The 20,697-nt window shown below is 44.7% G+C and overlaps 2 protein-coding genes across 2 annotated transcripts; one reads left to right on the plus strand and one right to left on the minus strand.

Moving 5' to 3' along the window:
* The first annotated feature begins 1,099 nt into the window (after nucleotides 1-1,099).
* On the plus strand, nucleotides 1,100-4,949 carry LOC144706143 (glucose-6-phosphate 1-dehydrogenase, chloroplastic-like). Its single transcript, XM_078579040.1, has 10 exons — nucleotides 1,100-1,511; nucleotides 1,615-1,841; nucleotides 1,930-2,024; nucleotides 2,356-2,470; nucleotides 2,781-2,986; nucleotides 3,074-3,223; nucleotides 3,315-3,435; nucleotides 3,537-3,766; nucleotides 3,829-4,029; nucleotides 4,575-4,949. Exons 1-10 carry the CDS (start codon nucleotides 1,115-1,117, stop codon nucleotides 4,828-4,830), a joined length of 1,998 nt encoding a protein of 665 aa, XP_078435166.1. The 5' UTR covers nucleotides 1,100-1,114; the 3' UTR covers nucleotides 4,831-4,949.
* Nucleotides 4,950-4,980: 31 nt separating this feature from the next.
* RMI1 (recQ-mediated instability protein (DUF1767)) lies at nucleotides 4,981-14,123 on the minus strand. Its single transcript, XM_078579041.1, has 8 exons — nucleotides 13,603-14,123; nucleotides 12,960-13,130; nucleotides 11,672-11,817; nucleotides 11,400-11,506; nucleotides 5,831-6,231; nucleotides 5,518-5,628; nucleotides 5,315-5,443; nucleotides 4,981-5,241 (listed from the first exon to the last, which is right to left on the minus strand). Exons 1-8 carry the CDS (start codon nucleotides 14,095-14,097, stop codon nucleotides 5,104-5,106), a joined length of 1,698 nt encoding a protein of 565 aa, XP_078435167.1. The 5' UTR covers nucleotides 14,098-14,123; the 3' UTR covers nucleotides 4,981-5,103.
* Nucleotides 14,124-20,697: the final 6,574 nt, after the last annotated feature.

Consider the following 20,697-nt stretch of genomic DNA (forward strand, 5'->3'; position numbering starts at 1 on the left):
TGTCTGATTAGTCATAATCAGTGGCTGTAACTTGTAAGCAAGATCTGGAGGATAAATAAAAGGGTTAATAGCACAAAATATCCCGAATTTTTTCAAAAATCTGAGATATAACCTAAACTTTTTTTTGGCACGGTATATCCCAAATTCTCTAAGTCGACGCCGACATATCCCATATCCCGGTGATGACGTGGAATCCATCGTGGCTGCCAGGTGGATTTTCAGCCAGATTTTGACCTGGCGGAATCCACCTGGCAGCCACGATGGATTCCACGTCATAACGGGGATTCCACCTGCCAGGTATTTTCTGATAAGAGAGAGAGAGGCATACTAGAGAAAGAGAGAAGGAGAGAGAGAGAGAGGCATTCTGGAGAGAGAAAGAGAGGCGTTCTAGAGAGAGAGACATTCTAGAGAGAGAGAGAAAAGGGAGAGAGAGGCATTCTAGAGAGAGAAAGAGAGGCGTTCTATAGAGAGAGAGAGAGGCATTCTAGAGAGAGAAAGAGAGGCGCTCTATAGAGAGAGAGGCATTCTAGAGAGAGAGAAGAGAAGAAGGGAACGAGCAGGGAAATGAGAGAAAACTCACAGAATCGGACATGAAAGCGCGGTCGGGGTCGTCGATGATGGGCGAGAGCGTGCCATCGTAGTCAAGGAACAAGGCCACTCTCTCCCTTTCTCTCTCTCTCTCTCTAATGCGCCTCTCTTTCTCTCTCTAGAATGCCTCTCTTTCCATTTCTCTCTCTCTCTCTAGAATGCCTCTCTTTCTCTCTAGAACACCTCTCTCTCCTTGTCTCTCTCTCTAGAATGCCTCTCTCTCTCTCTCTTATCGGAAAATACCTGGCAGGTGGAATCCCCGTTATGACGTGGAATTCATCGTGGCTGCCAGGTGGATTCGGCCAGGTCAAAATCTGGCCGAAAATCCACCTGGCAGCCACGATGGATTCCACGTCATCACCGGGATATGGGATATGTCGGCGTCGACTTAGAGAATTTGGGATGTACCGTGCCAAAAAAAAGTTTAGGTTATATCTCAGATTTTTGACCCTAAAAATTGGGATATTTCGCGCTATTAACCCTAAATAAAAAGAAAAGTGTAGTAGTGGGCCAAGGGGCAGCCCAGATGGGGTCTAATATCTTTGGCGGGTCCTTTAAAAAGGGCGCCGATTCCGACATCTCGAGGGGCAATGGCCATGGCGTCGACCAACAGAGCTTAAAGCGCCCCGTCGGAGTTTCCAAAGGTCCCTCTCTGACCCCTTTGCCCGTCCCCCTTCATCAGTTCTTCTTGCAGGCGCCGAGCTCAAATTCCCAATTTCTACACCGCTGGAGGAGGCAAAGATTGAAGTTTTTACCGCCCAGAATGGCCCTCTCCTGCCCTAAATCTCGTCTGTCTCCGTCTCCTTGTTACCCTCCCCTTCGCCGCACCCAATTCGCTTCTTCTTCCTCTTTTAATTCCTTTGGAGAACGGGACTGGCCGAGGAATCGAGCCCGCTGCTCTTCCCTCGTTCGCATGCAAGAAGGTGATTTCTTTGATTATTGAGGGAGAATTGGGCTTGAATTCTGCTTTTTTTGGGGGGTTTTTTGGTTTGATATGCTGAAAGGGTTGCTTCTGGGATGTGGCAGCTGCTACTGTGCCCGCACCGTCGCCGAAGAGAGCTCCTTCCAAGAAATTTGAAAATGGGTCGTTATTGTCGTCGAAGGAGAACTACGAGATGGCTGGAGGAGATTCTGACTCGGGTGGAAGCGAGTCTACCATTAGCATCACTGTTATTGGAGCATCCGGGGATCTTGCCAGGAAAAAGATTTTCCCTGCAATTTTCGCCCTTTATTACGAGGGCTGCCTTCCAAAGGTGCATCCAACTCCCTTGGATTTTATAATTTAATGGTTGTTCTTCAGTCTAGCTGAGGAGTTTACCCGTTTGATCTGCATGTTTGCAGCACTTCACTATCTACGGTTACGCTCGAAGTAAGATGACTGACGCTGAGCTGAGGAATCTTGTCGGTCAAACTCTCACCTGCAGAATCGATAAAAGGTAGGATAGAAATTGATTCATACGTGAATTCATTCGATTTTTTAATCCACGGTATAACAAGTCGCTCACAAAGCGTAGGAACTCTACCAAAAAAAGCAATGAAGATTTAGTGCTTGATTGAATTGAGGAAACGAGAAATAAGTAATTGTCGAGTAATTGGACGGAATTTCATTGAAGTAAAATCGTAGGTCCTCCATCTTTTTCTCTACTTTTTGGTAGTCTAAGTAAGAAATGTAGTAATGCCAACTAAAAATTAAAATATGAAACGTGACAATGTTTTTTAATGTATTCGACATCGAGTTAGTTTTTTTACATTTATTTTCTTGAGCAGGGAGAATTGCGGAGATAAAATGGAAGAATTTCTGAAAAGATGCTTTTACCATTCGGGCCAGTACGACTCCGAAGAGAATTTTGCCGAGCTGGATAAGAAACTCAAGGGGCATGAGGTGAGCACACAGAGTTCTTGATACGAGCCCTCAGCGAGCTGAGATAACCAGCTTACCCCTATTAGAGTATGGGGATCGTATCAGGTCTTAGGCTCTGTAGACAGACCCTTTCTTCTATATTGTGCCTTCATTTGATCTGTATGAGGCCATATTGAGTTACCTGAAATCTCTGATAAGAAGATCCCCATAAAATATGATTTGTTAGTTTCATATGTTTTCAAAAATAAAAATTATTTGTTAGTTTCATAATCGGATTCGTTTGTAAGCAGGCCCATTCAACTCTATAGACGTATGGTAATTGTTTCTGCAGGCTGGGAAGGTAGCGAACCGCCTCTACTACCTCTCAATTCCACCTAATGTGTTCATTGACGTGGTGAGGTGTGCCAGCACATCTGCATCTTCTTCTAATGGCTGGACGAGGGTTATAGTGGAAAAACCTTTTGGAAGAGACTCAGAGTCCTCCGCCGCGTTAACCAGAGGCCTGAAACATTACTTGGTAGAGGATCAGATCTTCAGGTGACCTTCCTTTCTTGTATATTTTTTTCAGGATTGAATGTTTTTTGCCTTAATTGTTTCCTTTGCAATCGCTGCTACCGACCGCAGGATTGATCACTACCTGGGGAAGGAGCTGGTTGAAAATCTCTCAGTTCTTCGCTTCTCGAATCTTGTATTTGAGCCACTTTGGTCCAGGCAGTATATAAGAAATGTGCAGCTCATTTTCTCAGAAGACTTTGGCACAGAAGGGCGGGGAGGGTGTGTATGTTTCTTTTCGAAAAATATATATGTGTGTATCTATATATAAATGCCTGACAGTGTCTAACTGCGGCTTCCTTGATCTGGCCAGATACTTTGACAGCTATGGGATCATCAGGGACATAATGCAAAATCATCTTCTTCAGATTCTTGCATTGTTTGCTATGGAAACCCCAGTCAGCATGGACGCAGAGGATATAAGGAATGAGAAGGTTGGAGTTGGATTAACTCAACCTTAGACCATTAAAATTTAATTACAAATAGAATAAAAAACAACAAATCATCAACGTATTGCTGCTATTTTCTTTTTCAGGTGAAGGTGTTGCGTTCTATGAAGCCGTTGCAGCTAGAGAACGTGGTGGTAGGACAGTACAAAAGCCACAGCAAGGGTGGCATCAAGTATCCGGCGTATACGGACGATGTGACTGTTCCAAAGGACAGCGTGACGCCGACGTTTGCTGCGGCAGCGCTCTTCATAAACAATGCTAGATGGGACGGGGTGCCCTTCCTCATGAAAGCCGGCAAAGCTTTGCACACCAAAAGGTAGCTATTTGATAACAATCTTATGGGGAAAGCTATATTTTTTTATGGGTTTTCTTGTTCAGGGCGGAAATCAGAGTACAGTTCAGGCATGTTCCTGGTAATCTATACAAGCGCAGCTTTGGCACTGATTTGGACCGTGCCACGAACGAGCTCGTGATACGGGTACAGCCCGATGAGGCTATATATCTCAAAATAAACAACAAAATTCCAGGCCTTGGCATGAGACTCGACCGCAGCAATCTCAATCTTCATTATGCAGCAAGGTATGAGGGCTACTAGTACTATTGTCTGCAGCTTGATATTTTTTTTTTTGAAAACAAATTTGCAGCTTGAGTTTAGCAGGCAAATAACAATGACAATTTCGCCATGCCTCTCATCATTTGACTTTAACAGAACAGGAGTGACAAGAGACTATGCCAAGAAAAAAATGTCATTGCCATCCTATCTGTGGACAAGAGAATATATTGGGGAGCATGAACGATGGGAACAATGACTGGTCACTGATTGTCATTGGTGCATACAATCTCTTACCAATGTTCTCTTTTCACTCTTGTCTTTTGAGTGAGGTTAACTTAGAGAGCAAAAAGAGGCAATGGCAAGAAACGATGATGATGATATCGCCGTCCTTTCAGGGGACGATAGACTATGAAGATATTGTCATCTTCGTCATTGTGGCGAGGATGAATGATGGGGACAATGACTGCTCATCACCTTCATTGGTGGCTTAGATCATCGTAGTTTACCAAAGGCATTATGAAACACCATAGTGCACATGAATATTTCACTGATATCTGCTCCTTGTCATCAGATATTCCAAGGAAATACCTGACGCCTATGAGAGGCTACTACTGGATGCAATCGAAGGGGAGAGGCGGCTGTTCATTCGATCAGACGAGCTGGATGCTGCATGGGAGCTCTTCACACCATTATTAAGAGATCTGGAGGAGAAGAAGATTGCACCAGAGCTCTACCCATATGGGAGCCGTGGGCCGGTGGGTGCCCACTACCTTGCCGCCAAGTACAACGTGCGGTGGGGCGACCTCAGCGCCGATGAACCCCACTGACGGAAGACGATGTTCATGTATCTGCGCTTTGATGTGTACCCAACCAGGTGAGTAAATAAAACGCATCAAGTTGATATACTTAGCTTAGAAAGCAAGGCTCGTGAGTTTCCTCCGGATTTTGATGCAATTTAGATGACTTTATCACATAACTATGCTGAGAAGTTGATGGAATTTTCATCTCAAGCAACGTCTTTACCGCTTCCTGTTGTTGGCTTATGATTGGATATTACCATGGATGAAGCCCATAATGTGGTTGTGCATTATCATCTACTCTCATCTCAGAGGCAGAGAAGCAGCGAATGTTTTCAATCGTGCGAGTAGTGGCCATGCATAAGACGAAGAAAAACCCTGGTTCATCTCGACTGCCAAAGGGGTTGTCTGGCCTTGTCCCATCTCCAAAACCATAGTTCCCTGGCATTGAATTTTCCTAAACTATAAGACAATAAAATTTGAGCGAACCCAAGACAAGAGTTTGAATGAATACCTCGAATTTCATCAAGAAAAGCTGGAATCCTTTCATGACATCTCTCATTTTTGAGGAGATTGTTTTGTCAGGAGAAGAAAGAGCAGCGGTGACAGCCCCTGGAGAGTGGCCAATCTCCTTCTCTACTACCTGATGCAAAGTTTTCTAGCTTTCATTCACGAAAAATATGAAACAGTGGCGGGCTTTGCCAATGAGAAATTTACTCGGTGATCAATGAAGATCTCGGAAATGAGGCTTCCATCATCAACATAGACTCGAAGCTCGTAGGAGCTCCGATGCTTGAAATTAAAACTTTTTACCCCCGTCAAGAAGCACTGCACAAGAATTAATTACCAAGAAACACTCAATGAGCAAAAGACTCCAATAAAAAAGAGGGCCGTCAGAAGTAAATTCAAGTTAGCCGTTTGCATTTCAAGCTCTTAGTCTTAGATGGGGATTTTTCGGCATGGATATGGAATTCCCAAACAAAAAAAAAGTAAAATAATAATGCCTCAAGGAAAGAGTAATGCCATAAACCTTGATTTTCCCCCGGACAAACGATAAGTTATCGCCCTTCGCCGCCCTCTTTGCCAAGAAACAGGCCATGTAAGTAAAAGGAGTTTCTCTCTCTTCACTTAAAATAAGAGGATGACCAGCGTCAACAACCACATCAACTCCATCCATGCCAGAATGATCATTTGAACTTAGATTCTGCACAGAATCAGTGTTATCTCCTGCAACAGTGCTCGGGGAGCGATTAACTCTCTGATAATCGCCCGTCAAGGAGTTCCCATCCACAGCTGCTGCATGAAGCTGATCCACGTTCCTTGTATTGACAGAAGCACGCTCTTCTGAACTGGTCACCCTGATGCATGGAACAGAAGCATGCCCGTCCATCTGGGTGATGCCAGTACCTCCACTTGGGGTGGCGAAAGTAGCTGATAAATTAGTATAAAATTTAGATGAGAGTGCCAAAACATAAGATGAGACAAAAGCAAACCAAACATGAGGGCATAAATATCAATTACATGTTATTGTCTTTCCGAGGGAAGAGTGAATTATCAGGAGATTCGAAGTCTACTTCAAGTGGAATAAATAATTTTCAGGAGACACATGCCCATATTATATGTCTCCTGTTCAAAATAATCTTCGGAGATGTATTATATTTTTAATTATCGTTTTAGAACAACTCACGTATCTGGTGTCGTTTCTTTATAACTCACCATTTGAGAAAGCTATCCACATTGGGAACTAGGTTTCAGAAAATGGCCCCTAGTATCCTTCATTTGACTCTTGTAAGACAGGTATTTTCTTAGAGGACATTTTAGATGTGCCAGACCAGTCTGACACACCTTTTATCAGAGTTTGCTACTGTCTGACTAGCAAGAACTGCCAACATTGCAAAAACACATTCTCTATGATCGTTTGGGTGAAAGGGACGTTCCTTTTAGTCTAATTCTGCTCATTTTGAGTTTCTTCTTCTGGGAGGTTATATAAAACATAAAGTGTATCTGTTAAGGCAGACTTGATTAACTTTCTTCCGTTTGAGAGATTTCTTCTCTTTGAGTTCTCTTTCATTATGACAGAGTTCTCTTGTGCTTTGGGACCCCAGTTCAGGTCTATGGCAAGCGTGAGTTGGACCAGGCAGGTGCAGAAATAGGCCACCATTCGTCATTCCTGGCCCAACATGTCGGGCCATGTTGATACACCAGCAGAGTTTGCATAGCCAGAAAGAGAATCTTACGTGAGTAGCCTTCTTCATCCACGCTATTTTATCTCCCTTTCAGTTTCCCTCTTTATCTCTGCTGAATCACAAGAACATTTCCTTTTGAAATGTTAAGATATTTCATGCCACAAGCATGTTGGGGCTGGGGATCCTATCAATGCCTAGCTTAGACACCATCTATTGGAAGATAGAACTAGGAAATCTATCTGTGAATGAGATAAACGTTCGTTGAAAACTTACCAAAAGAAGAAAAGAAAGGTCGGGACCCTGGCACATGCGAACTAATCCCACGTGCGGGATGGTTTGAAATAAGGTGGGAAACGGGCAACTCAGATGAGGAGGACACAAGGCTATAAATAAGAGGAGAATTCAAGATGAAGGCATCAAGAAAGTGGTACCTGACTTCGTCGACGGAGATTCTCCATCGCGCAGGTGCTGGACCGATCCGGTCAGAACAGTCCCCTCGTCACAGGGAGATCTATCCCCTTTCTCTGCGGATTTCTCTCCGTTCTCTGTTTCTTACACAGTTATCCTGCCCGTGGTTATCCACACCGTGGATCGTGGGAATTTCAATCGTATTATTGTATTGGAGTCCTAGAGACTCTTTGAGGATATTCTCAGCTTGAATTCTCTAGTTGGATCGAATTACATTTTTACTAGATCTATCTCGACACGATACTCAAGGAGATTTCTTCAGTATCCTAACAGAATGTCAGCAATTTTCAGAAATGTTGTTTCAGTACAGCTTAATGTTACGATCCACTCCGTCTAATAAGCCCACGAGGGGCATTATCGCCTAATAAGAACGTCATGAAGACTTACCAAAGAAAGAACAAGAGAAGGGTCGTCACACGTGCAGCTCAATAAAGTCACGTAGGAAGATTTGAATAAAAAGAGCAGGAAAGGGAGCTATAAATAAGGGCCGAAGCCAAGAAAGGGAGGAAGAAAGTTGAAGTCGCTTGGGCGAGAAGGCTGGCGGGAGATCCTCCTGGCTAGTGGAGCAAGAACCAAACCAGTCTTGCTCTGGTTTACTCTTTTCTTGTTTCAGTTCTCTCTCTACTTCCACCTCTGTTCTAGACATTTACCCCTCATTCTTCTATCATTCTTCCACTGGATCCAATTGTTCTTACTAGAACGATATATTTTTGGTGATCTTTGGTTATTCTACCTGCTACGCCAGCGGGATCTTATCCTCTTTAGCATTCCCTCTGCATTTCCCTTTAAATATGTATCCCCCTCGTTGGAGGCAGGACATGAGTTGCTAAGTTGTAATTTCCTTTCGGTAGTCTCTCTCTCTCTCTCTCTCTCTCTCTCTCTCTCTCTCTCTCTCTCTCGATGATGTCCACTCTGTCGAGGCCCGTTCTCTTCGGCGACGCCCACTCCGCCGCTTCCCGCCCACTCTCGTCCCCTCGGCATCGTCCACTCCGCCAGGGTCAACACATTCTCGATACGATCTCGGCTGGGATCCAATCACTTAACACTCTCTGGAAGAGAATTCTTGAAGTCTTAAAGGACATCCATGGTCCAGAAACCCTCCCAAATACATCGGGTCATTGATAAAAACCCCTTCCTCTGCTGTGTTCCTCCGGGTTATGTCGTTCCCTCCAATAAAAAAGAAATAGCCTCATGTCTAATAGCATTCAGCAACAGATCTTGATTAGTCAGCAATAGTGAATACTGTCATTGAATTACCTCCTCTTTCCGTATAAATATATATATACATATTCATATTCCACTTTAGACATCGCACGGGCTAATATAGGGTGGGCCCTGTAGCTCAGAGGATTAGTTCACATGGCTACGAACCACGATGTTGTGGGCTCAAATCCCTCCTTGCCCACAACTGACGCAAAAGGGGAGGGCTTTTCCATTACCTGTGGGGTAGCAAAATCATGATTGCGATAGTGGACACAAAACTATGGAACTTGGGTAAGGGTAGCACCAGCTCAAGATGATATGGATCAACTAGACATATGCCAAACCATGCGAGCGGATCGCGCTCGTGCGGTTGGCCGCATGTGCGAAGCGTTTGTGCGATCTTTCGCACACAAGTTTCGCACACCGCACCGTCCGTCGCACAGGGGTCAGTGCGGTGCGAAAATTTTGCGTTATGCGAAAATTTTGAAGCCCCCTCCACTGGCCCGCCGCACCGCCGCCCCCCTCCCCCCCCCCTGCCCCGCCTCGCGCGCCCGCCCCAACCCCACCAAGCGTCTGCCGGTCTGCCCCTCCGGTCGTTCGGCTTCCCATCCCCTTCCCCCGCCCCTCCTCCTCCCCTGCCCCCACCTGCCCCACCCCACACCTGTCCCCGCTGCCCCTGCCCCGTCTACCGGTCGGCCGCCCGCCCCCCTCTAGCCTGCGCCCCCTCCGACCGCCCCCGGCCGTCTCCGCCCCTCTCCACCCCCCTGGCCCGCCGCACACGCCCCCCACCCCCCACCCGCCGCGCCGACCCTCCCCCTCCCATGCCCCGCCGCAGCCCCCTCTTCCCCTCCCGTCCCCGCCGCGCCCCCCACCACCCCGCCACCTGCCCCCCCCTTTCTCCGGCCGCCCGCGCCCACCCTACCCTCTCCCCGCGTGCGCCCCCTCCAACCCCCCACCCTCTTCAACAGTGTGCGAATAAGTGCGGTGCGCTATTGCGCACAAAAGCGCACCGCACAGCCCAATTTGTGCGTGCGAAAATTCACACACTCGCTGCGAATTTTTGCACCACACCGCACGACCATGTCTAGGATCAACCCGTTCGTATTGCACCAAAGATCTACCATTTCCAAAGGAACTGTAGCTAAATGTATTTTCAATACTTTATGGGTCGCCTGGAGATGTCTCCTCGGCTCATTCATTACTTGGCTGAGTACTGTTTACACAAACGAGATAATGATTCAGGTAGATCAACATCCCAATAAGACACTGTGACATGAACCCCCCCACCTAAAAAAGCTCCAACACATCTTTGCAAGGAGGAAGAGAGGCACCATGTGAGACTCACTTCGAAGGTGAAATATTATAGAAAAATATGCCACCAGCTGTTTGAGGACAAGAAAATCAAGAACCAGGATTTGAATTCTGGCAACAACTTTGAGAAGATTATTTCATGTCCCCCTGAAAATCCAATCTGGAGCCTCAGGCCTCAAATTCTTCCAAATAGTGTGACATTTCCATGGATTTTGAAATAACCAAGCGCCTCGTACAATGAGAGAACCCCTGAAGCCAAGCCTGAGGTGGGTCCTGAGACCAAACGATCCCTTCTTTAGCCTGCCTAATAATCCTTGGTCTGAAAAATTGTAGCCTTGGAGTGTAGACACGGTCACTTTCTTTTCTGAGTCTCTGAGGAAGACCTTCTTTACATCAAACAGGTAAAATTACCACACTTGACCAGAAACTAGTGAAAATAGAATTGGTTGCACTTCAAGACATTGTTACAAGTTCTTCAAGGATCTTTGAGTACAAGTTGGACTTAACAGTATAGTATTTAACTCAGAAACTGATGGCAATCTCTATAAATAATCTGTCATAAGTTTCAGGTGAGATTGAGTATACCTCTACCCTGTACCCATTTTCCGCCCACCAGTTTCTCACCAGATTGTAGTAGTACTACATCGCGTGTACTGTTTCAGAGTGGCTTGACAGCTAATAAACATGGTTTGTATCCTTTTCACTGTAGCTTCCCCGTTATACTTGAGAGTATATACTGTGCCTCCCTGTCACTATAAGACCTTGTAATAACAATAATTTGAACTTGTTTTGGCTGGATTGATGCCAGATACTGGGGATTTCCACAAGAGATGAAACTTCCGGATGCAAGCGAGAATATCCTTTGAAGCAGAAACTCAGTTTCGATATGAGACCCCTTCACTTTCCTTGTGAAGCTGAATGATTGTGTTAGAACCATCATAATCATTTCCTTGTATCTTCGTTTATAAAGTCCCTATTACAAGGAAAATAATGAAAGTGCAAAGAATATCAACAACTTTTTGGAGACTTGAGATTTGAATTGAAAAAGAGCAAATGAACTAACAAAGAGTGAAGGGTGTACTCATGGTATTGACTCAGCCCGTCTTGCACATGGCATGTAATGAGTAGCAAAAAAGGTCACTGCTAAAGGAGAATTATCCCCTCCAAGGAAATATTATAGAAACTAAAAAGAGAGAGAAATTCTTCATTTACTAAATGGAGAAAAAGACCAACCTATACATGAAAAAGGATAAGAAAAGGAAATTCAACGAGAAAGATTCACGCAGAATATGACTAATGTGCATTTCACCATTACACAGCCTCAAGTCTTAGAGCGCAGCATGGTACGTGCCAAGTCCGGCAATATAAGATAAAACAAAGTCAGAGAGAAAAAAAAAAAAATAGTACACGGAAGATAAAGTTGCATCATACATATATTATTCTGCATTTCAAGAGTTCCCATGTCAACACGATCATCAACAGCAGATGGCCAAGCTGCAAGAGAAGCTCTTTTACTTAGGGGAAGAGTGGGTTCTTTCCTGCAAGAAGAGTAATTGAAGAAAAGACAGAAAATGAATGATTTCAGAACAAACGAATATTCTCACATTTAAAGTGTCCAAAACAAGATTTAAAGGATTTTTTTAGCTATTTCAAAAAACTATTAATGATTATTTCAGCAAGTTCTTTAGAAAATGAGAGAGCACCTTCTCCCTCTAGGAGGTTTACTAATTTCGTGCATGAATCTTCCACGTGCCGCCTCTAACTCTTCAGCCATACCTCCCAAAACTTCAACAGCTTCAGGAACAAGCATCAAAAGTCCATGGCGTATGTGTACATTACGTAAGGCAATCTAGAGGACAAATCACTTGAATACTTAGACTCGTATTTCGATGAGTTAAAAACCATTATCAAAGAATAAAATAGCCATAAATGACCTTGAATGCTACAAAAGTATAATCAACACAATGCCTAAATTTGAATGCTTGAATGTCTTTACTCCGATACTTGACGGGATTTTAGCATCTACCATAAAACATGACTAAAACTGTAGTCCACTAACTCTGTTAACAAAAGATATATATGGTAATCGGGAATACATGTCATGGGATTGTTCCCATGTAGCACACTATTTGATGTACTAGCCGTTGGGTTAGCCATTGTAAGCTCATATTGGCTATGTTTAATTCAGCCCAATACCCCTTTGTATATATGACTCAACCTAAACGGAAGACATGCACGTCTATTTTCTTTGTTGTTTCTTCTGACTATCCCTTCTTCTGCCTCTTCGATCCTCTCTGTTCAAGGCCAAACATTGACAATCTTTAACATCTTAGGATTTGGTTCATCCTTCTTTAACAATATGGCTTTCATCAATGCCCATAAGCACTTGAACGTGGAGACAAAGCTTACATACGATAGATAAAATGCAACAATCTCTATGGGGCATAAGGCAACTTTTAGAAGAGCACTTTTTTTTCCACAGCCATATCTGAAGACAGCAGGAAAATTGAACATACGATGGAAGACAGCAGGAAAATTCAACCAGCTTCCATGCCACCGCAAGGTTTTTGATATCCCTCCACCTACCCCTCTAGATCAGTGAGTCATGTGATTCGCTCATCACTGAAGTAAGATCTTTCAACTATTCACACACTTGGAAGGCTGTGATGGAGCAGTTGGTGAACAAGATGGCGAGCCTCTTCTCCAGAATAACACTGGTCATCAGCAAGGACAAAGGATGATAATGTTTTTGTGAATTATGGAGTTCTCAACCAAGTCACAGTTTCAGAAAAAGTCATCATGAGGTTGATGTTATTGTGGAAAATACATCTATCAAATCCCATCATTTCAAAATCGATAACCCATACGGCTGAAGCACTCGATCACGTGTCATTTTACAATATCAATATCACATTTTTCAAGATCAAACTAGCTACGAATAAAAGAGCAACGAAATGAATATCATGTTGAGAAAAGGAGACAATAAGAAACCTTTAAGCCGGAAGAAGCAAGAACTTTGATCTGGCTGACTGGCCTATACTCCATGCCATAAACTCTCTGAACCCCATCAGTCAGCGAGAGTTTAAGGCAGCGTTTTAAGCCTGCATGCGTTTCATTATACCTCTCTCGGAGCGGAGCGCTAATGTTCACAATTTCATCAACCTGACCACAAGCCAAGAAGAAAATTCCTTTAAACGAAATATCCAAAAATCATTAAAACGGTTGAACCCAACCCATAATCCACGAATTTTATCTCAGTTTCAGTCAATACAATTTTTCCTCTGGTCGAAAGTGATTTGACACAAACACCTGAAACATATGAAAGCTTAAGAATGAACTAAAAGCTAGTTCCTTAGCAAAATCTAGGTATTTTTACCAAATTATCATTCTCATATGTTTCAGGGATGTGGGATTCCCCTCTCCTTGGTTTGGATGCCTAGGTCGATGAAAAGGGCAAGACTGAAATGGAGATAGAAAAGATAGAAATAATTCTGACTTATGATCCACCTATCAAGATGATGTTCTTTGGTTATTGTTTGCCAGAATGATCAAGACATTTAAACCGCAGGGAGAACCCAATGTAGCAAAGAATCAGGCAAAACCACAATACTCGTCGATAATTAGAGATGGAAACCTGCAAGACGAAGGGCCCCTCCAAGACTATCCCATGCATTTCGCCAACGTTTCCCGGAAGCCCGCCACCGCCCGAGAAGTTCATATCTGAGAAGAGGAACTGCTCGAAACAGAGCTTCGCCTTTGCGGAATCTTCCATGGCAAGAAACCCAGGTCGAGATCCCAACAGAGAGGCGATACAAGAGTCCAGCCACTCTCTACGCAGCTTGAGGCCGAGGTTTCGGAGAAGAAGATCGATCCGACCATTGGCGCTTTGGGCGTCCACATCTGCTGACATTGTCCGCGGCGATTCGCGAAGATTATCGTGGATTCTCTCCGCCGGGGGAGAGAAGGCGTCTGGAACATCGACGAACACCTCGTCTTCGCCATCTGAGATTTCGAGAGGTTCTTCATGGCGAGATGGAGCTGGACAAGAGCGGATTAGGGTTTCGACCGGCAGATCGTCCTCGTCCTCGTCCTCGTCGGCGTTGTGAAGTAGAACGCGTCTCCTTCCCATCTTCCCGGAAGAACTGAGCTCGAACCCTGTAGAGAAGTTGTAACGGCTATAGTGCAGGGACGCGGACGGACGGTTTTTTCGTCCCATGAAGAAAAAAACGTCCCGTCCGCGAGATTTGGGCGAAACCGGAACGGAAATTCGTCTCGGGACGAACTCACGGGACGGTTTTCCTGTCTGACGAAAAAACCGTCCCGCCCGGAGGTCTCAGACGATGGACGGTAAGAGGACGAAAATCCGTCCGATTCGTTTCGACGGTTGAAATATTATTCATTGATTGACTTAATCAATTCTTTGACATTTTGCATCAAAGTCCGTGCTTTCTTCCGCCCTAAAGTAATTGTAAATATGTCCCTATGCTTTCTCTATCCTCCATATTTTCCTAAAAAAATTAGAAAAGTATATTAAAATTTTAAAACATGTTTTTTTTCATCCGTGACGAGGGACTGGACGCTTTTCTCCGGACAGGACGAAATTAACAAAGTCGGGACGATTTTTTTCTTAAATTGGATGAATCCCTGGACGGGACGAGTTGAACAGAGTTGAAATATCCTGACGTCGGACGGGATGATCTTCGTCCGGTCCCGTCCATCATCCACGCCCCGGACGGTCCGAAACTATAGTAACGGCTACTGAACTTAAAAAGTCAGTCAATGAATAATATTTCAAGTGAACATTATAGAACGTAATAAGTCAAGTAATAAGAAATATGATGTTTCCATTTACAAGCGACTCCGACTTGGCTTGCAATTGCTGCACTTAGAGAATAATGTAACTCTAAATAAGAGAATGTGATGTTTCCCTTTATTTTGATTACACTGAAAGTGGTCTCCCTCTCTCGTATTTGTTCGCCTTTACTCCACTTGGTCGTCTCATCGCATCTAATTAGACTTCATTTGAATGTTCCCTCGCATGCTAAGTAGTGTTTTGTCTTGTGTACCCAAGAGAAGCAACCGTCTTCATCGTGATTGAAAACATAAATAATAATGCTTTAAAGTAGAATACAACTTCCAAACAAAAAGTAGGGAGGGCACGAGATAGTGAGGGAGTGATAATTTGAGAGAATAATAGAGGGAGAGAGTGAGAGGGAGAAGGGGGGGAGTGTGGGAGTGATAATAGAAGTGATAAGAGTGAGAGAGTGAAAGTGAGAGAGAGAGAGAGTTTGAGAATGAGAGAGTGACTGAGTGAGAGAGTAGGAAAAAATCAGAGACCTAGAGAGTGAGAAGAGTGCGAGAATAAAAGAGGGAGAGAGTGTGAATGAATAAGGAGAGAATGTGAATGCAAGAGTGAGAGAATGAGAGAGTGAGAAAGAAAGTGAGAAGAATGAGAGAATGTGTTAAGGAGAGAGTGTGAATTAATGTGTGGGAGATAACTAGAGAGTTGGACAGGGAGAGTGATGGAGCGCACCAGGCCATCGACAGCCACGCCGGCTCACGTCCGACAAGACCGGCACGCCAAGGGGCAAGTGAAGACACTCGGGATCAAATACCTCGGGTAAAGCACGTCCGTATTTTTTCCGTTTTGATTTTCGTTGGAACGTACTCGTTTGGTTCATCATTTTATCATGTTCGCACATTTGTGTTCTTCGTATCGTGTTCGTGTCCGTCACGTGTCTTTCCGTGTTTTCGTAGTGTCGCGTTTCGTGTCGTCAATGTACTAGTCAAACATGTATTTTTATTTGTGTTAAAGGGGGGTCCTATGTATATGACCCACCCCCCCCACTTAGTAAGGGCACAAGTACCCTTACTAAAGGCTCCCTTGCCCTTAATAAGGGCCATCGTGCCCCTATATAAGGGGAATGATGGTGCGCTAGCCAATCAGACCAGATTATCGATTTTTGAAGCTTTTGTTCAGAGTTTGGTCTCACCGAGAAGAAGGGAGAGGGAGGAGAGGCGAGAAAGAAGAGAGAGAAGAAAGAGGAGAAAGGAGAAACGAGGGTGAAGGGGGAAAACAACATGCGCCTTCGACCTTGAGTTGCATCACGCGTACAGCCGATGTCGTCTTCCATACTGGTGCTTCCGGGACATCTTTGATTGCCGGTTTCACCCTGCTGTGTGGCTGGCACCTCACGCGGTCGGTGTAAACCTCATAGCTGCACCGTGAGGTCCTCTCCACTTCTGTATTTCGCGGGCGTGATTATCCCAACGTTTGTTGAGCCATCGTCGATGGGCCCAACTGGTGACGTTGTGCTATCGTTCTTCGCGCGGCCGGTGCAAGTCTCCGGCTACGCCATGAGGTCCTTTCGCGCCTGCGCCTCGCGGGCGTATCTCGCTCAATGTCTATTGAGCCATCGACGATGGGCCCAACCGGCTACGCTGCCCTACTGCTCTCGCACAGTCGTGCACCTGGACTCTCACCACTGCCGCGTGCGTTTTGGCACCCCACCGTAGTGTTACACCAATTGAAGTTCAGCCAGCCCGGCGACCGTTGACCCGTATTCAGTGCCCCGGCTAACCACAATGCCCACAAGATAGTGCAGCGGGACGTGTCCTCTGCCAGTGCACCTGAGACTCCAACCCGCCGTTGGTTGTGCGCGGCACCGTGTGCGCCACGCTGCCCAACTCATGCAGGTCATTACCGACGTTTGACCCATGCACCGCGACCCCGCAACTGTCGCTGCTGACACTCGCGCCAGCACTATGCCCTGCGTCCCGCAACCCGCACTATGCCTTGCGCCGACCGCCGCTAACACTGACATCGCTAGAAGCCGCCACTATAGTCGGACTTGTCTAGCCCGTGCGCCACCTGCTGGGTCACGCGCCTCACTGAGCCTCCTCATTACCCGTCGGCCGTAGAACGGACTTGACCCTGCCGTCATGCCGCATGTCGTTGTTTGCAACCGGTGCCTATCTCCTCTTGCGCCGCCTCATCGTTAGGGCGCGCCCGCCGAGCCCAGGCGTACGCTTGAGCTGACTTGCCGTTGCTTTCTCTCTTCCTCACCTCTGTTCTCCGACATCACGCTCCTGCGCCGCATCATCGCCGCCAGTCAAGACAAGCCGTACCTGACACTGGCACACCTCCGCCGACCTGCCTGCATTGGCCCGTACCCGATGAAGATTTCGACAACGAACGTCGCCACCGATGAGGTACGTCGTTCCCCTTCGCTCGTCAGTTACATTACTTTCTTCAGTATATTTTTGGCTGCACTGCACCGCGCTCAGGTTAGATTAGGTGAGAGTTCATATCTTGAAAACTACGATTTGAGTGATTTCCCAGGTACAAGTCGAGCCCGTCCGTTATGTGTGAGCACCAACGGAATCATTTCGTTCGATGCCGTAGTCATTGTTGTCGCTCTGACGAGGCTCAGAAGGTCACTGTCATCATCACTGGTCACCCGCTCCAGAGCTTGGAGTTTGGTGAATCCCCACGAGTCGGGGCCTACACGTACATCCGCCTATGACACTGCATTCACATAGTTCCATAATCCCTTAGGGAGTTATCCGTTGGACAAAGTCATTGACGACGTCCGACATCATCTTGATATCAGAGCAACGTCTCGATACCCGATCAGACGACGTCCCTGACGATGTTCGGCATCAGAGAGAGTGAGAAAGAGAGAGAATGATAAGGAATGAGAAAGTGATAAGGAAGAGAGTGGGAGACTTGAGAGAGTAAGAGAGTGACAAAGTAAGAGAGGGGGAGAGTGAGAAGTGAGAGAATGAGAGAGTAGATGAGTGAGAGAGTGAGAAGTGAGAGAATGAGAGAGTAGATAAGTGAGAGAGTGAGAAAGAAGGAGAGTGGGAGAGTGGGAGAGTGAGAGAGTGAGTAGAAACAAAAGTGTGAGAGAGCGAGATAGAGAGAGAGAGTGAGTGTGAAAATGAATGAGAGGGTCAGATTGAAGGGGTGAGAGAAATAGGAAGTGAGAGAACTAGAAATTGAGAGCGAAAGAAAGCAAGGAACGAGAGATTGAGAGAGAGAGAGTCTCATATGTTCTTTTCAAGAAAATACCAAATAAGGCACAAGAAGCTAGCCGATCAACGGCCCGTTGACCGCACGACCTGACCAAGGGGGCAAACCCCTATAAATAAGACGGGAGACATTGGGAAAGGTATCGTTTCTTCTTGAAGATAGCGAAGACTAGAGCAGCTGGACCCAGGCCGCTGATCTAGAGGAGGAACTACGCCGAGGAGGAAGGAGGAGCCGTCCCGATCGACCGTCTCCCAAATCGTTTTTCTATATTCTTTCTATATTCTATATTGGGTGGATTATTGTGAATTATTGGATTCTATTTGGAAATAGTTCATTGATAACACATTGGTGTATCAATCTGGTATCAGAGCAGCGATCTGTTCGGGAGGGAGCTAGGGCAAAATTGGTAGTTTTGATCGCCATGGGAGATCAATAAGATAGAGGAAATCAAGAAGCGATGATATTCCTGTTCCAGCTGAAGTATTATCTGGAATTCTACAGCAACTCCAAGCTATGAATTCCAAGCAAGAAGCTAATCCCTACTCCACATTGAGAGCTGTCCAAAGGGATAGGACAAGATATGGCCGCATTCAAATGAATCAATATTCATTATCCGAACAGAAGGTTTTCTTTTGCAAGGGAGACTTGCCTTATTTCAATGGATCGAATGCACAAATGTGGCTGAATTGTGTATAATGATTTTTTAGAATCAAGAGACTGACACATGAAGAAAAGTTGTAGTTGGTTTCTCTACAAATGGAGGGGCCAGCCCAAGGTTGGTTCATATACACCGAAGAGAATTTTGGGTTTGACCATTGGCTGGTTTTTCGTCAACATTTCAAAAAGAAGTACAATTTCTCTTCACGGTCCTTGTGTACTCAGCTTATGAACCTTAAACAAACGGGAACAGTGTCAGATTATCGATAGGAGTTTGAAGATCTGGACGATTTCCTTTCACATTTACCATCAGATATACAAGAAACTGCATATCTAAGGGGATTACAGCCAGAGGTCAGACTAGAGTTGAATAAATATAGACTTTATGGTATACAAGAAATTATGGATTACTCCGTAGAAGGTCAAATCAACTTAGCAATTCTTGAAGAGCAGGATCAGCAGGCTCTTACGGTAGTAGGAACTCCAAGGGTTGTCAACAACAATCATCAGAGGACCATCTATTAGAATCAGTAGAAGAGGGGAGGGTCATTGTTAGAATCAGTAGACCAGAATCACTCAGAATACTGTCAGAAATGAGATACCACAAAGGAGAAACACGAAGTAGATCACTCTACTATCAATTGAGGAATTTTTGCAAAGAAAAGGGCTTAGGTTATAATTGTAATGAAAGGTACACACCTGTTCATAGATGCCAAAAGAAGTTAAATATCTACATGCTTGAAGAAGATGTAGATGAAGAAGACCAGCCGATTACAGAGGAAGATTTAATGTAATTGGATGAAGGACCTCTTTATAGCGGGGAATTCATGTCCATCCAAGGGACAACACCATTCACATGTCCCAAGCATGGATCCTTCAGGTAATGGGGAATACTTTTTTACCACAGGGTAAGGATTTTAAATGATGGGGATGCCACCCATAATTTTATCAGTCCACAAGTGATCCATACGCTTAACATTCAGATTCATCCATATCACAAATTCAGCATTATTATAGGTGATGGATTTTGCAGACAAACCGGACGAATTTGTCTTAATATTCCTACAACCTTCCAAGTACTTGCTTTCAAGCTAAATTTTATCCCTTTTTCATTGGGCAGTTGTCATGATTTTGGGAATTCCTTGGCTGAAGACCCTAGGATGGTTCCACTGCAATTATCATCATTTAATGCTCAAGATTTATTGGGAAAATCAGATCCATACTATACAAGCTGATTCAAACCTAAATTCCTTGAGATTTTATAATTGATATCGACCAAGCACACCAAGAGTGGAAGGAGTCTATTCAACATATCGATATTATCAATGGGCAGCAGACTACCAATCCTCATGAGGTACATGTTCTTTCACTTGATCATTGCCTTCATTGGAGAAAAAGAAACTACCCTCTTGTCTTTGAGCAAACCAATACACTGCCTCCCATCAGAGATTGTGATCACCAGATACATTTGATCCCAGTGTCAAAACCTGTCAACAAGAGACCTTACAAGTACTCCCATATACACAAAAACATCCTTGAAGAACTTGTTCAGGAATTGTTGGAATTAAATGTTATTCAATATTCCAATAATTCTTTTCAAGTCCACCCCTGTTTGTCAAAAAGAAGGATGTCGGCTTTCGACTTTGCATTGATTATAGAGCTCTAAATCAAATGACAGTTCCAAACAGATTTCCAATACCTATGGTTGATGAAATTTTAAAAGAATTACATGGGATGACTATTTTTTCCAAAGTTGACTTGAAATCAAGGTATTATCAAGTGCGAATGCACCCCATGAGACTGCATTAAAACACATTATGGTCATTTTGAATTCAAAGTTATGCCTTTTGGACTGTCAAATGCTCCTGAAACCTTTCAGGCTCTTATGAACTCAATTTTCTGTCAACATCTTTGCAAATTTTTACTGGTGTTTTTTGATGACATATCGATATATAGCCGAAATCCTCAATACCATAAACAACATCTTGATGTGGTAGTTGAATTACTTTAAAAAAATCATCTTCATATCAATCCCAA

The sequence above is a fragment of the Wolffia australiana genome, chromosome 7 (genome assembly GCF_029677425.1).
Source record: "Wolffia australiana isolate 7733 chromosome 7, ASM2967742v1".
In the NCBI taxonomy this organism is placed as follows: Eukaryota; Viridiplantae; Streptophyta; class Magnoliopsida; order Alismatales; family Araceae; genus Wolffia; species Wolffia australiana.

Coding starts and splice junctions, on each gene's coding strand:
- RMI1 (XM_078579041.1), bottom strand. CDS start 14,097: ATGGGAAGGAGACGCGTTCTACTTCACAACGCCGACGAGGACGAGGAC. Junction 5,629..5,830: donor TTGTCCGGGGGAAAATCAAG/GTTTATGGCATT, acceptor ATTCTTGTGCAG/TGCTTCTTGACGGGGGTAAA. Junction 5,444..5,517: donor AGATCTTCATTGATCACCGA/GTAAATTTCTCA, acceptor ACTTTGCATCAG/GTAGTAGAGAAGGAGATTGG.
- LOC144706143 (XM_078579040.1), top strand. CDS start 1,115: ATGGGGTCTAATATCTTTGGCGGGTCCTTTAAAAAGGGCGCCGATTCC. Junction 1,512..1,614: donor CCTCGTTCGCATGCAAGAAG/GTGATTTCTTTG, acceptor GGGATGTGGCAG/CTGCTACTGTGCCCGCACCG. Junction 1,842..1,929: donor ACGAGGGCTGCCTTCCAAAG/GTGCATCCAACT, acceptor GCATGTTTGCAG/CACTTCACTATCTACGGTTA.